Source organism: Pempheris klunzingeri, chromosome 5 (assembly GCF_042242105.1).
Source record: "Pempheris klunzingeri isolate RE-2024b chromosome 5, fPemKlu1.hap1, whole genome shotgun sequence".
NCBI classification, from domain to species: domain Eukaryota; kingdom Metazoa; phylum Chordata; class Actinopteri; order Acropomatiformes; family Pempheridae; genus Pempheris; species Pempheris klunzingeri.
This window is the reverse complement of record NC_092016.1, coordinates 23,155,861-23,171,347: the sequence shown is the minus strand read 5'-3', so window position 1 is coordinate 23,171,347 and position 15,487 is coordinate 23,155,861. Positions and strand designations below refer to the sequence as shown.

General features: G+C 41.0%; 1 protein-coding gene across 3 annotated transcripts in view; it reads left to right on the top strand.

Annotated features, from left to right (window-relative positions):
- Window positions 1-2,826: 2,826 nt before the first annotated feature.
- The window catches only part of nlrc5 (NLR family, CARD domain containing 5), a 33,057-nt gene continuing 20,396 nt past the window's right edge, over window positions 2,827-15,487 (top strand). The window contains exons 1-10 of one of the 3 annotated variants that reach the window (XM_070830727.1): window positions 2,827-2,843; window positions 3,666-4,000; window positions 5,508-5,597; window positions 7,960-8,145; window positions 8,404-8,558; window positions 9,290-9,421; window positions 9,815-10,130; window positions 10,649-11,123; window positions 11,339-11,465; window positions 11,774-11,904. In XM_070830727.1, coding sequence (XP_070686828.1) covers window positions 3,673-4,000; window positions 5,508-5,597; window positions 7,960-8,145; window positions 8,404-8,558; window positions 9,290-9,421; window positions 9,815-10,130; window positions 10,649-11,123; window positions 11,339-11,465; window positions 11,774-11,904 — 1,940 coding nt within the window. In that variant the 5' untranslated portion in view covers window positions 2,827-2,843; window positions 3,666-3,672. Of the gene's footprint in view, window positions 2,844-3,663; window positions 4,001-5,507; window positions 5,598-7,959; window positions 8,146-8,403; window positions 8,559-9,289; window positions 9,422-9,814; window positions 10,131-10,648; window positions 11,124-11,338; window positions 11,466-11,773; window positions 11,905-15,487 lie in introns of those variants that run through there. The other 2 variants (XM_070830728.1, XM_070830729.1) reach the window with 2 other exon arrangements.

The following is a 15,487-nucleotide window of genomic DNA, read 5'->3' as shown; positions in this document are numbered from 1 at the left end:
ATATGTAAATATATTTATTTTATAAGCAGTGGATGGAATGATGGTTTTATATTTTCAAAATGTGATTAAAAATGACTACATCCAACAGGAAGTTGTGGTGTTATTACTTACATCTTAAGGTATAAACACTTTACAGATTAATTCCATGAGTGTGTTATATTGCCAAATAACATCCTCTTAATACACTACTGATGTATTTACTATATTTTGATATTTGATATTTTGACAGTGTCAACATCATAGGAGTGCTGGTAGAAAACTTGTGATTTTTTTCTCATTATTTTCCACAGTGATAAAAAAAAAGGTGTTAAGCTTTTACATGGCTATGCAGAATATTCTGTCTTTTGAGATTATGTCTTCAGACTTCTTGTGAATTAGGATGTATTGGGCATTTCACAATTGAAAGAGCATTTCTTGACTTACTCATATACAACCCACATAAAAGTTTATACATTAAGATTAGTGGGAATGTAGCAAGCATCCTTGGGAAGCTTACTGAGGTCCATCAAAGCTTAGAACATTTTTTCTTCTGATCAATCAGAATGATAATTTTTGCGAATTGGATAAAAATATGGATCTTTATTGTACATGCACATGTAAATGTAACCAGACATGACTTAGTATGCATTCTGTTTAATCATTAAGTAAGCTAAAGATTAAATTGCTTGTAATTTTCTTTAATTCAATTAAAATTTGTTTTATTCTACTACAAGTTACCATAGTTGCAGATTTATTTTAATCCTCCAAAGTAAGTTAACATGATTTTACAGCAATGTCACTGTCTCCTGAAATGTAATTTCAACATGATCCAGGCTCTGTGATGTTGTCTTAGGGGACATTCAGTTGACATTAAAGTGAGCTTGATTTAGTGGTCAGAGTAAGCCAGTTGTCAGCTAAAGGAGGGTGCAATGAGGAACACATGTTATGGCCCTGCAAGCCACATTTGTTAGGAGCCCTCTGTCCTATCCATCATGTAATTTGAGTAGTTTAAAGGTTGCTGTATGGAGGTGAAAGAAGTGGGCATGTCATCAAATAAGTGAGAGGGTGCAAGGCTTGCCCTGGATTGGTTGACTGTACATTATACAAAAAGAATGTCTTGACCAAAACTTAATACTACTTTTAATGTTAGGGCATACAGTAAGTGTTGACTGGAAAATGTTTGCTTTCCTTGACACTTCTTTTACTCACCTGGATGTCACAAAATATCTTTGTTATTGGTATATGACCGTCATATGGCATATGACTATGTTTGTCTATGCAGTGAATGATCCAAATTCTCAGACAGAATGTTTTAAATGTAAAAACATTACATTTACATACACGCAAATGCAGGCAAGATTTAAAAAAAAAAAAAAAAAAAAGGTGACAGCTTTTCCATCCATGCAGTTGCAATGAGTATGGAGCTGATTGATCTGACTGATGGCTCACAGCAAAGTCCTCGCACTCCAGGAGTTACCCTCACTTGGTCAAAAGCCAGCGGCATACTGTTAAGTCTACTTTAAGCTACTGTATGCGTGTCTGTATAGATACTTGGCTCACATTCTGACAGGTATTCGTATGTCACATATGCTGATCAAACATGTTAATTACTTGGCTGAATTCAAACAGGATGTTCACTTTTTAAATCTAGTCTTAACTGACAAAATCAGTCATCACTGATTGAATAATGAATATAATTAATAATAATAATACAATTTTACTGCCCACTCCCTAGTGGTGTCCCATTAGGAGGAAGAATAACAGACAGGCATTAACTGCTCTCTGTATTGAGTTCGAGCCCATGAATCACTATTTCAATAAAAGTGTGTTGACATTTTGTCATTCCGTGTTTTCCTCTAAGTTTACCTAACATTCTGTGTGCTGCATCTATCCAATAACGCCAGGGCAATGAAATTAGATAGGTGTCAGGGTACTGAGAGGGAAGAGAGAAGCTGAGTAGTCAGTGGTGGCACACAGCAGTTGCTGTAGCTTCTGTAAAAAGACAGCCAGCTGACAGGTTACCCTAGTAAGACATAGAGAGTTATTTGGGTCCAAAAAAAAATTAGGATAAAAGGGGCTGCAGCTCACCAAGGTAATGAGCGGGAATGAGCAGACAGCGTGGGCATTCGATCGTTCTTGAGCATTAGACTTCAGACACAGTTATCCAGTTTTGTTGAACAAGACTGCATCTACACAGATACACAGAAGGGGGATTTTTGACATGCTGAAAACTTGGTAAAATACTAATAATAAGTAACTAGTAATAGGTGCCACTCCCATGACTCCATTACATAATGGAAGCCAATATTGTACTTATTTTACTCCACTGCATTTTTCAACATTTGTTACATTGCAGATTTAGATTATATAAATCAAGTAATGAAATAGGATTTATTTATTTATTATAGATAAAGCTTGTATAAAGTAACTGAAATGACTTCCACCTTTACCAGCGGTAACACTGGTGACGTTTAGTCATTAATGCATCACTAATTATAATCCATTGATATGTATTATACTGAAATGGGCCATTCAGAATCACGAGTACTTACATTTTTTGGTAATGACTTTTTCTTTTTTTTTTATTATGGTTTTAAACTTGATTCGGATCCAGAAAGTTGTATAAAATCACACACTCAGTGATTCTGGCAGCCATCAGCTCTACCACACTGCTGGTTTCATGTGATCATAATAAACATCCCTGCCAGACACTCACACGTATCATTGACATAATCTATTGGTGTGTGACTCTAATTATTTGCCGCGCGTAAAACGAAAGTAAAACCATCCCCAGCCCTTAGTTTCGTTTTCAAGTAAAACCTACTCTTGCTGCAGAGAGATGCAGTCTGCGGCAACGGCTGTTGGTGAGTGATTCTTTTATGTGTCAGTTTAAGCTAACTTTTTATCGATTAAGATCAACTCCGTGTCGTGCAACCACAACCCTGTTTCTGTGTGGCGCCATAGAAAAGACTCAGCAGAGAGACACGCTCGTTACCTCAAATGACCTCGGCTCTAAATTCTGTGGAGGACAACGAGGAGAAACAAAGCACACTTTTCCTGAGACAGTACATTGAAATTGCTGGCAAGAGATTTTCACTGGCAGTCCAAAACAAAAGAAATGAAGTATAAAATGTGCGCATAACAGTACGCACAGTAAAAGACGCCTTAAAAAGTGCTGCGTAAACGCACACGCCTTTCCGCTGACCACGAGGGTAAAAATAATCTGCAGCACAACTACCTCAATTGTCTTTTTCATATTAAAAACTAATAAATATGCTAAGTTTGTGCAATTAAAGTCCTTAAAATATGAAACACAAGCCAAAACAAATGTACACTAATGAAAAGTTGGTGAGACGCATTTTAAACATCACATGGGAGCCGACCAAAGCAGATGTTAAAGATACTATTTTTAAAAATGAAGAAGACAGGTCCATTCATTTGTTGAAGAATGTAAAATGTATACTGAGTTGGTGAAATGTGCTTCCTCTGTGATGATGATGTTAGTGGTCATAAGGTTCATGCAAGTGTGTATGTGAAAGGTTTGTATTCACATGTCAAAAAGGAACAATGGGAACCGTACTGTAGCTGGCCCACTATTAGTTTAAATAGTTGTTGGTTATTTTCGAGATTGTGTGCGACTTTACGTATGTGAGCTTGTGTTCTTGTTTGTCTATCAACTGATGGAGCCTGACCATGGATAAGGAGCTTGACCCTGACGACGAAAACGTGAACTCCGTCTTGGCTCAGGAATCCTCAGAACTGTTCCACATCCTTCACAGTCAGTTGCCCACAGTCATAATGAAGTTGTATCAAATGGTGCCCAGCGATGCCCGGGGAAACGTCAGTCATCCGCCCTCCTCTGCAGCCGCTGTGACAGAACACATTAAAGCCATGCTGGCGTACTTCACGGTGGCCAACGCTTCAGATTGCCGCAACTTCCTTCAGAGCGTGTGCATGTTGTGTGAGAACATCCCCATGCACCTGGAATCAAGGCTTATGTCAGTGGCTTGGTATCCAAACAGTGAGTATGAAATAATGCTACAAAAGTCAAGTGATTTAAGTGATTTGTACTGAGTGTTTCCAGAGAGCTTTCTAAGTCACCTACAGTCCAAAAGTCACCTGAGCGGTCAGGTGGCCTTCATGCAGCCTAAAACAGGCTATAAAACACAACTAGGAAGGTCATTTAAACATGCACCATGTGTGAGTACACATATTACACAAGGTATTGCAGAAGAGATGTGAAAAGTGTGTTTAGGGCAGGAAATACAAGACATAAATTAGTAATCAACAGAAGCCACACTGGCCATAATCTGTGGAGGTATATATCTCTATGGTTTAAACAGAAGTTGTTTCGTTTTTTTTTCCTCTCTCTTTTTGGTTTGGAAAGCACCTTCTTTTGCAATAATGATTACAGTGTGCCTGGATGTGCAATACAGCATCAGTTTTCTTTTATTCCACGATAAGCAAAATAGAAAATGTCCAAAGCAGAACAGAACAAATTGGCATATTTTGTTTATTTTGGGGGAATATATGAAACTCTTCCAGTGCATGCTTGCTTATTTGAGTTTAAGGAAGCGGTCTAATATTGGGTGAACATTGCTGTTAGAACAGGTGGCCACCCTTCCGCTGTTTTACTTTTTCTACTTTGGGGGTAGTGTAGTCGGATTAAACTGTGACATTAGCACGATGCTAAACCAGAAATGGTTAACTGTTGAATCTGGCACACACAGTACATGCAAAAATATTATTCTCAGTTTCTTGCAGAGCCACTGCACCCTTAGGGACAGTGAATAATAGTGATATGTACTTGCTACATCTAAGTAGGGGTAGTAAGGTAGTTAACATTACAGTACTGTCTGTACAAGTGTGACAAAATATATATGCATTGTATGCTTGTGCGTGTGTTTAATTGAAGAGGATTATACTTTTTCTTTGTGCCTGGCTATACTGTCATGCATAAATGAATAAATTGTCTGCAGAGGTTTTACATTCATTTGGTATTTATCTCGCCAACATTTTGTCACTTCACTAAACTATATACTACCTACGTTTCCACAACACACAGGTATAGTTATGGCTGTACTGCTGTTGTGTATTTGCATGTTGAGCACACCCAAAGCAGTTCACAAAATAAAATGTTGTCCAAGTGGAATATCACACACACTAAACAGAAAGTGAAACAAGGGGTCTGTTTTTAGGTGAAGGGTGTTTCTTTAATTGGGTTTTGTCTCCTTATGTTCATTTGGTTTATTTTGTTTAAGTGTCCCTCAGCAGGCATAGCCTTGTTGTTAGTGAAAAAGTGAAAAAGTGAAAATGAAAGGTGGAGAGAAGCAACAGTTTGTCTCTTCGTCCACTTTGGGAATCCCCCAAAATCTTTAGTTGATTTAGAAACTAAAAGTGAGGGCATGTGAGAAGCATTTTGCAAGACATGCAAAATTCGTGCAATGCATTTGACAGCAATGGTCTTTTGGGATATTTTTCAGTCCTTTTTATGTACTGCATGTCTTGTGTGTTTTTATGCACCATAGATGTTTGTGAAACTTGCAGTCCCACCGTCATGGATGAGAAGTCGTCATCGCCGCCTTCGGAGCAACAGCTCATCAAACGGCCACGGATCGGTAGAGCAAGCATACAACACAATTCACTGGTTTAAGTACATAGATTGATTAAGCGAACTGGATACAGTACTATAAAATACCTAAAAAAGTGTTTTCCACAAAGGAAGTGTGTCCTCTTATTGGACTAACAAGACACAAAAAGCACACAAGATCATTTGTTGTTTTTTTGTAACCTTTAAAGATTTCATATTTGTAAAACTGTCTTAGAGCTTTATTTATATAGCACCAGTTCATAACAGCGTTATCTGAAGACGCTTTCCATAAAGAGCAGGTCTAGACCAAACTCATTAATAAGAGAGAGACCCAACGATTCAGGGATTCAAAACGAAGGATTTAAGAATCCCCACATGAGCAAGCATCAGATATTATATTAAACTCCCCTTTAACAGGAAGAAACCTCGAACAGAACCAGACTCAGAGGTGGGCGGGGACGGACCCCAACAGAATGCTGCCCACCGGTTGGGTGGAGGTTGGATAGAGAAAGAGACTGAATGACTAATGACTATGACTAATAATTAGCAATATGGTAACATTGAAAAACATGACAATAGTTAATATATGTGTGGTGTATGTTCTTGAGGAAACACTGCATTCCATTCTTATGTTACAACAAATGAATCAGAATCAGCTTTTATTGGCCAAGTATGTGAACTCATACAAGGAATTTGAAAGAACTTAACTTAAGCAAGACAGTAGTGCAATGATGCTGGAATAAATATGGAATTACTATGTACAGGTTCCATTATATATATATGAGGTAGGTAGGATATGGGTGTATACAGTATAGTAATGGTGTGCTAGCCAAAACTGTTTATTTGACTGCAAAGAATATACTTTAGAGAGAGTAGGCACAGTGTAACAGGGTTGTTGCACAGATAGTATTGGGGGGCTCCTCCTGAAGTCTACTGTCAGCCTCCCGATGACCGTTGTCAGCAGGGGGCCTGTTATGTCCTTCATGACCACAGACGTCAGGGTGATGGGCCTGGAGTCATTTAATCCTGTGATGGAGGGTTTCTTGGGGATGATTATGGAGCGTTTGAAGCAGGACGGGACTTCACACAGGTCCAGTGATCTGCTGAAGATCTGTGTGAAGATGGGGGGGCCAGCTGGTCAGCGCTGGTCATGCAATTAGGGGATCAGTTGGGGAGGGTGGGGCGGTGGCAGGGTGTGTGGGTGGTTGTCTAAAGTTTCTGTGGGGGAGGGCTGTGAAAGTGGGTTTGTCAAACAGTAGAACTCATTCAGGTCAGCCAGTTGGTGGTTCTCCACAGCATGGTGGGGGGGGCAGTCTCCTTTAATAGACATCTTTGAGGCTTCTCCACACTGACGCCGGGTCATTGGCTGAGAACTGGTTTCTCAGCTTTTCAGTGTCGCACCTCTTTGCTGCTCTGATCTCCCTTGTCAGTGAATTCCTGGACTGGTTGTACAGGATCCTGTCCACACTTCTGTAGGCCTCCTCCTTGGCCTGATGGAGCTGCCTTTTCCAGATTTTAGTTTCTGCCTGTAATTGGGGAGAAGATGAACCTTACAATGATTAGAGAGTCCCAAAGCTACACTGGGTACAGAGTGATCGGCGTCCTTTACTGTGGTGTAACAGTGGCCCAGAGTGTTTGTGTCCCTGGTGGGACACTTGATTTGTTTCATAATAACCAGGGAATCAGGATGTTTGTGCTCCATGTTGGTTATCTGCTCAGCCAAGTGTTGTAGGGCGTGGCTAACAGAGGCCTGAGGGGGGGGGGGTGTAAATGGCGAGCAGAATAAACAAAGAGAACTCCCCTGGAAAATAAAATGGTTTACGGTGAATGAAAAGGGTTTCCAAATCAGGGCTGCATGAACTCTTCAAGACTGTGACATCTGTACACCAGCCATGGTTTATGAAGAAGCATAAGCCACCACCCCTCCTTTTCCCCATGAGCTACTTAGGTCAGCTGTGTTGTTGGCTATCAACATCAAGACCTCACCGTAAAAATGAGTTGCACAGACAATAAAAGGTGAAATGAGATGTTTTCATTCCACTGTGACGTGTTTATTGTGGAGTAAACTGGGCATCTTAGCGATCCCTTTTACTGAGTATCACCTTACCAGGGTTTACCCTGCTCTCATGTTCAGTGGTGGAGTAACAACCAACTCCCCGCACACTTACTGCACCTGATTTAGTTTTTTTTGTAGTGTTTTGGATTCCATGAATTCCGCCAAAATTTTTTTAAACTTTTAATGACGTTTTTCTTGTACTGTGACCTTTGAGTGTCCAAATGAACGTTGTGTGAGCACGTACTTATGGCATACTAAATTCCATCACCACATGAAGAGAAATTTTCTCTCAGAAGAAACGGAACATAATGTCTTTTATGTTTTCTACCCACAGATCACTGGCAGGAGTACATTGCTGCAGTGATGAGTTTACGGCTGAGGAGGTGGGAGGGACTCAGTGAGCGCCTGGTGGGGAAGGTCCAGCTGGAGAATGTGTGGGTCAGCTTGAGAATGGCGAAAGGAGGCAGGGACAGACCTGATCAAACTCCTGGATCAGCAGACAGAGGGAGTAGAACTTCAGGTTAGGGTGACCTCCTCCTCCTCTTATTGTGCCCTAAGAATCTGCTGGAATTATCTGAAAAAAGAATCTTTATTTGAGTATGACAGATTTCAAAATACACTTCAATCTGGCACATGCAGATGAAAAAACTGACATCAGAATGGTGAAAAAGGAAAAAAGAAACAATGTGTCTTCTATGGTGTGGCTACAGACATAGAATATTCCTTCTCATGCATAAAGTCTGCTGTGCACTAATTAAACATTGTTTTACCAACTCAGAGCTTGATGGGGATTATGGGTCACTGGAGTCCAGAATGACACTGGAGACCTTCCTTCAGGGATGTACAGGAAAGGTGACAGTTCTCGTTGGTCAGGCCGGATCAGGAAAAACTCTGCTGATGTCCTGTTTAGGACAGCAGTGGGCACTTCGACTTGTAAGTTTACATTTTTGACATCATTTGTTATTCAAAAAACATATTTGCATGATCAGGATTTTTCTGAGCCAACCTACCTGACTGGTGTCAGGATCTATATTTCTTTCTTTCTTTCTTTCGAGCAGCTCATCGAGCAGCTGAACCATAGAGCAGCATAAGCAATTCCAGTTTCATTTGAAGGGGAACTCCACTAATTTTACACATCAAAGGCTGTTTACAGGACTGAGGGAATAAACTGTATAAGGCCTTTTGAGGCTCTTGAGGGAGCTGTGAGAAATCTGATAAACTGCTTCAAGTGACGTCACTTCAGTCAGTGTGGCTTGGAGCTGAAGACTTCAAGTCCAAAATCTGGTAGTGTGGGGTTAGAAACAAGGGAGCTTGCAAGACCCCTGAAGCCAGACATCTTCTCTGTTTGAGGCTAGTAGCTTGAGGCTACATTACTAGTATAACACACCCAGACTCACTCAGACACACTATCTACCATCCAGTTGCATTATGCACTACAGAGGTCTGGTAAGCTCACCTCTGTCTCGACATCACCAGATTTCTTTCATTTTCAAACTTCACTCCCAACCAATTTCACGTAGCTCTTTCTGGAGCTGTAGTGATGTGTAACATTAGTTCCCCTGCTCTGCTTGGTTCATTCTCTCATGTTGTCTTTATTTTACTCTCTCCCTCCCTGTCTCTTTCCCCCTCTCTTTTCTACCCTCTTCTCTCCCTCTCTCATTCAGGGCCCTATCCCTTCATCCTACCTGTTTGTCCTGCTGGAGTTTCGTCAGCTGAACTTACTGTCCCGCCCTCTCTCCCTGTCGGAGCTGCTATTCCGACACCACCTACCTCCAAAAGCCGGCGATGATGGAAAGGTACGCAGGCAGCAATGCTAGAGCAGCACCTCTATAGATCAAGACATTTCTGATGTTAAATTCATGGAAGTAGCATTTAAAGAAATTAAAGTTCAGACTGCTCTCAGGATGATTGGCAGGTCATAAGCGGCTGTATTCATGAAGCTGAGTAGTGCCAAGAGTTTGTCCTGAAGGTGCTCTCGATAGTATTGACTGCTGCTCTCGATAGCAGTACAGTCAGTCCATCAGTATTTTGAACCATTTTCAAGTTCCTGAAGGCATTTTTTGGTACTTCTTCTAACCACATTACAAACAAATCATAGCCGCTAGTGTATGTCTTTAAGTTCAACTATGTGACCTAATACATTGTTTTTGTTTGTTTTACATTCTACACATGTTCTCTGCTCTGAGCAGAGAGCCATTGTGGATTACCTCCTTTCTAATCCAGAGCAAAGCTATTGGGTGCTCGATGGCTACGATGAATTCCACAGCAAACTCACTAGACAAGAGGGCCAGAGAGAGCTGTTGGACCCAGAAAACCCTCTGCCTGTCGCAGACCTCATCTCAGGCTTGTTAAATCGTCAGCTTCTTCCGGGATGTACTGTGGTGGTCACGTCTCGTGTGCGCGATGTCACCGATTTGGAGGGTGTTTCAGATAAAGTGGGCCAGCTGCTGGGGTGGGGCCGCCATGAGATCAAGGAGTATGTGCACAACTTCTTTGGAGTAAAAGGTGACTATGGACTAAATCAATCTCAACTTAATATACACTGCTATTTCTTTGAGTAGAAGTCAGTGTTGGTTGGCAAATTTGTGTGGGGCATGTGTCCCCCATGTTTATTTCCGTTTGACAGTGTCTTTGTTATTGTTGTTTTTCACACGTCACATCAGTTCAGGACCGCGACCGTCTCACACTGGAATCTGATATCGGCCACATTAAAAAAATAACTCAGATCTTACCAATAAAAACTGAGCACTAATGGTTGCAGTCATACTGTGGCTCAGTGTTACTGTGTAAGACATGCTGAGTTGCGTAAATGGTTGCATATTATTTTGTTCACTTGGTTTATTTCAGCAGTTTTGCTTGCTTGTAGTTTGCAAATAGAAAAACTCCCACACACGTGTGTCAAGTTGGGCTGCTCTGTGTTGGGGTTTATATAACTGATTTTGATGTTATAAGAAGACCACCTGTGTGAGTCTACCTTAAATTTCTAACAATTGCTAACTAATGTCTCTGTAAACCTGCCTCAGCAAACAGAGCCCTTGGGGTGCGGGCTGCAGATCTCCTTCTTTCCCATCAACACCTCCTTGCCATGTCATCCCTCCCTGCCCTCTGCAACATCTGCTGCATCTGTCTGGAGCATTTACTGCAGGAAGGAAGGCCTACGGAAAGGACACAGATTCTGGAAGAGAGAAGAAGTGAGACAAGGAGACAAGTGAGAGAAGAAGAAGAAGAAAAAGTACAGATTCCAGGAAGAGGGCGAGAAGGAGAGGGCAGTAGAGGAGGGAGTCTTGCACAAAGGGTAGATCAAGACAGAAGAAGAGGCAGCAGTGAAAATGTAATGATGGATGTAACGAATTTTAGTGCCCAGGAACCTCCCACACAAGCCCAGATACCCTCCACCCTTGCCCAGGTCTACCTCACTGTTCTTGGTTCATTTCTGAGCCGTGACCCTGAAAAAAGAGGAAGAAATGACACTGCAGACACCACGAGACCTCCACAGAGGTGAGAGCTGGGTACTAACATATTAACTCATTTTCACATCAGTGACATAACATACATAACATAGCATAGAGGAAAACCCTGTATAAAGTCTTTAAGATAAGGAGAGGAAAACATATGAAATTATATATTATATGAATTATAAACCAACAATATGTTGGCAGTTAATCTGTAGTCAAATACAAATAAATTAACATCTTTTCTGTCTCTTTGTGCAGTGTTGTGCTGTGTGAACTGAGTCAGCTGGCCTGGAAAGGCCTAGAGAGCAGCAAGGTCCTCTTCACGGAGGAAGATGTTTCCCAAGATGTCTTGAAGTTATCAATCAGGACAGGTCTTTTCTCAAAGGTCAGACATGATTGTCTACCAGATGATTCGCACATCTTATAAATTATTTTAGTAGTGATCCTTAAGATGCTGCACAAAAGGATAATTAAGCAGATGAATTATGCACAGTACAGCCACTTAAGTAACCATCTTGCAATATTTGAGAACATGGTGTCACTGATATTATTGTCAGCCATGCTAGTAGAATGGGTCAGAGTATTGTAATGTTGACATTCATGATCCCCAGAGGATGAACTGCATTAAGCTGAATGAAGACTATTGGTCTTGTGACATGATAAATAATACATTTGTCCACATCTTCCTGTCAGGTGGAGCTGAGACGTGAGGATGGGATGCTTTTTTACTCCTATTGCTTTATCCATCTGACTGTACAGGAGTTTTTGGCTGCACTCAGAATCATGACCAGTCAGGATGTCAGTGACACGCAGCTCAAGAAGAGGTAAGCAACAGAATTCAGAGCATGGAGCTGGAAAGGAACATATTTTTCAACATATTTTTGCAATCTCTTCTACCGATTGCTGCCGATTAGGTGGCCCCACTAAAGGCTCTATTTAACAGCAGTCACAGTAACCAGAAAGGGTGCTGGAAGTAATATCTGCCAGTATGATCACCCATAGCAGGGTCCGCCTTCCATTTATTGTGCAATTAAGAGATGAGAAAGTATCATGAATTGACAACTGTGTATTTAGTGGCAGGCAACATTTGCAACATATTCCACTTCCCCTCTTAGAGACACAACTGCCAACCACAACAGCTTAGACTTGGTTATTGGGAGCAGCTCAGAGCTTTCCTGCAGAATAAAATGAATAAAATCTTATAATATAGAAAAGTAAAAGCTAAAATGTGCACACTAAATTAGAAGATGGAATTATATACTGTATGTAAATGCTTTTTACTAATGTGGCTGCACATTTTGACAAATAAAGGCTAGTCTTAATTAGAGGTTGGCTCAAATTGTATACTGTATCTGGTTACCATTGATCAGAGTCTCCTGCTAGATGATCATGATAGAGGCTAAAGAAATCTGCGCCACCGTGAGTGACAGCAGGAATAGGGAAGACTTTGCTGCGAGTGCTGGCTGGCTTGACAGATACCTTGATAGCAATAACCTTTCTGCCCAAAGACGTACAATTGTTGCCTAGAAAGTCCCCATGTACTTCACATTTTCGATGCAGATGAGTGAGGAAAAAGAAAATACAAGAGAAGGGCATCGCGGTCTGTGGATCCGATCCGAGAGGTGCAGGCAGTGTTTCACTGACAACTACAGGCCATTAGAAGAGTCACTTTGCTGTGGTGTTGGTTGGGAAAAGACTAAAGCCTGATGTGGTGTTCAAAGGGTGTATCAAGGAAGTCAAGGCAATGCAAAACATCAGCGTCTCCTGATTGAATTGTAAATGGTCTGTGCTTTTATAGTGCCTTTCTTGTCTTTTTGACCTCTCACACTCACACGATTCATCTACCACAGTCCGATCTACCACAGTCAGATCGTTGTTCATCATCAGATGATTGATGACCTGACTGCATACCGGCTGCAGAAAGTGGAGGAAAACTGAACTTCACTCCGCATCTTCTTCTGCCTGGTATTCTCATTGATTTCACACCAGTAACCAAAAATGTCAAATTGGCTACACGATAACCACAGCTGTCATACCGGGATGCTGTACAAAATACATCCAAGCTGATTAGCTTCAGATTGTATGAACACAGTTTAGAGATAAAGGTTTAAAATGTCATTCCCCTAAAACCAAACCAAAAAGGTTTTTAGGTTTGGTTCCCCAAAAATTGGGAGAGTAATCACAGTATGGGGTGTTTTGTGACCCCACTAGGAGAACAATGTCTTTCTAAACTATGTTACTGTTATTAATAAAACTAAAAGTGTGAAAATATTTGATTGGTGTTTGTTAAGCTTAGGGTAAAGGTCAGCGTCAGGGATATGTTAGTATTCTTTAGTTACAGTATACCTTGTGTCAATGGGAAGTCCCAGCAAAGATACAGACACATAAGCCCCTTTTCCACCAACATTTCCAGGAACTTTTATTTCCAGGAATTTATTTACCTGGGTAAAAGAATTCCTGGTAAATTGCGTTTCCACCGCACCTCAAAGTTCCAGTACATTTATTCAAATCAGGCTTATGACATATGGGGGACGTATAGTACGATGGTCGGTCCCACTGAGACTGTTGTGGTCCTCCAGCTTCTTATAATCTTGCATAAGTTTCTTCAACTTTTCACGAATTTGTTTTGTCGGCATGTGCCCTACATTTAGCTTCGCCAGCTTGTCGGCTATTCATCCCGCTGAATTTCTTCCTCTGTTGTTCCACCAATCAGCGTTCTTCAGCACACAGCCCCGCCCCTCAAGAATTTCGGGTAATCTGAAAAGTTCCTCCTTGCTACTAGGACCTTTTCCGGGGAATGTTTGGAGTTGAGGGAACGTTTTTAATTTAATTTCGGTGGAAATGCGCCAAGGTTTTTCAAAATTCCGGGCAAATGAGAAAAGTTCCTGCAGTGGAAAAGGGGCTATAGTGTGTGTGTGTGTGTGTGTGTTTGCGCTTAGGTTAATTTGCGGTGGTTTGTCCTTCAAGGTGTGAGTTCCTGACAGTGGCAGCTGATGTGAGCAAGGGCCACCTAATCCTATCCTAAACCTAATCCACTGTTTCAAAGAGGAAGAGCATCAGGGTGAGAGCTGTTAGCTCAGGCAAGGCCGGGAGAATTTCCTGAAGTCTGAAAGGGAGAGGAAGTGGAGGATGATGATGAGGAACATGGTGATTAGGAGTAAGGGGAAGGCATTTGGACTAGGTCATTCTCCTTGCAACAGCTGTCTCCTTGCTGCTGACCTCTGCACTAAATTGTGTGTCTCGCAGTTGTCTCTCAATCAAACCAGACCTATTTTGCATCATCTGATCGACCTTTATCAAGACCACCGATCAAACTATTTAGAGCGAATAAAGATAATGATTGATGGGAGCACATTAGTAACTAGAACACTGTGCTAAGTCCTGTGCATGGAATCAATTATAATTACATTTAACTACAATGAACTACAGCATTTTTTCTTCTTTTTTCTACATTACACAACATTATTATCATATCATTAATTATATTAGAAATTGCAGGGCATCTCCCTCTAGGTATTTAGTGTTTGCCTGTTTACATAATAGAAATGGGTGTATATGTGCAGTGCATAATGTACTATATGACTGTTCTAAATACCAACATGTACTGTACTGAAATTCCATCTGTATACACCTGTCCACTCGCCTGTGTGGGACAGGAAAAGCTCTTCTCAGGTCAGGTAAAGACAAACTTGTTGCAGCGTGTGCACTGCTACCAAAATAGATCCCTGTAACCTTAGCTTTAGAATCAGTGGTGGTGGAAGCAGAGGAGATATGTTACCATGGGAAGTAGTAAAATATGTAAGTATAATCAGGAAAATGGACTTTAAGTAGTGCAAGTAAAAGTACTCGGTGCAGATAAAGGGCCACTGTGACTATTATTATTATTATTATCTACACATTAATATAAAAGCAGGACTTTACTGCTATAGTGCATTTTAACTATTTTCTATAAGATTGCAACTCATTTCGCAACTCATCATTTTCATTATAGATTAATTTGCTGATTATTCTATTGAACAAATGATTTACTTGATTGATTGGTTTCTAAACTTTATAAACAATGTTGGTTTTGTCCATCCATCCATTGTCTATACCACTTATTCTTAAGTATCGTGGGGGGGCTGGAGCCAAGCCAAGCTAACACTGGGCGAGAGGCGGGGGACACCCTGGACTGGTTGCCAGTAAATCACAGGTCAAACATTCACATCTACGGGCAATTTAGAGTCACCAATTAACCTGCATGTCTTTGGACTGTGGGAGGAAGCTGGAGTACAAACCACAAACCTGCTGGTCAGTGGATTCAAACTTGCACCAACATGCTGCCCTTTGTCCAACCAACAGTCCAATAATCACATATAAAAACAAGTAGTAATTCTGTTCAGACATTAACCAATCCCAAACTGTTGT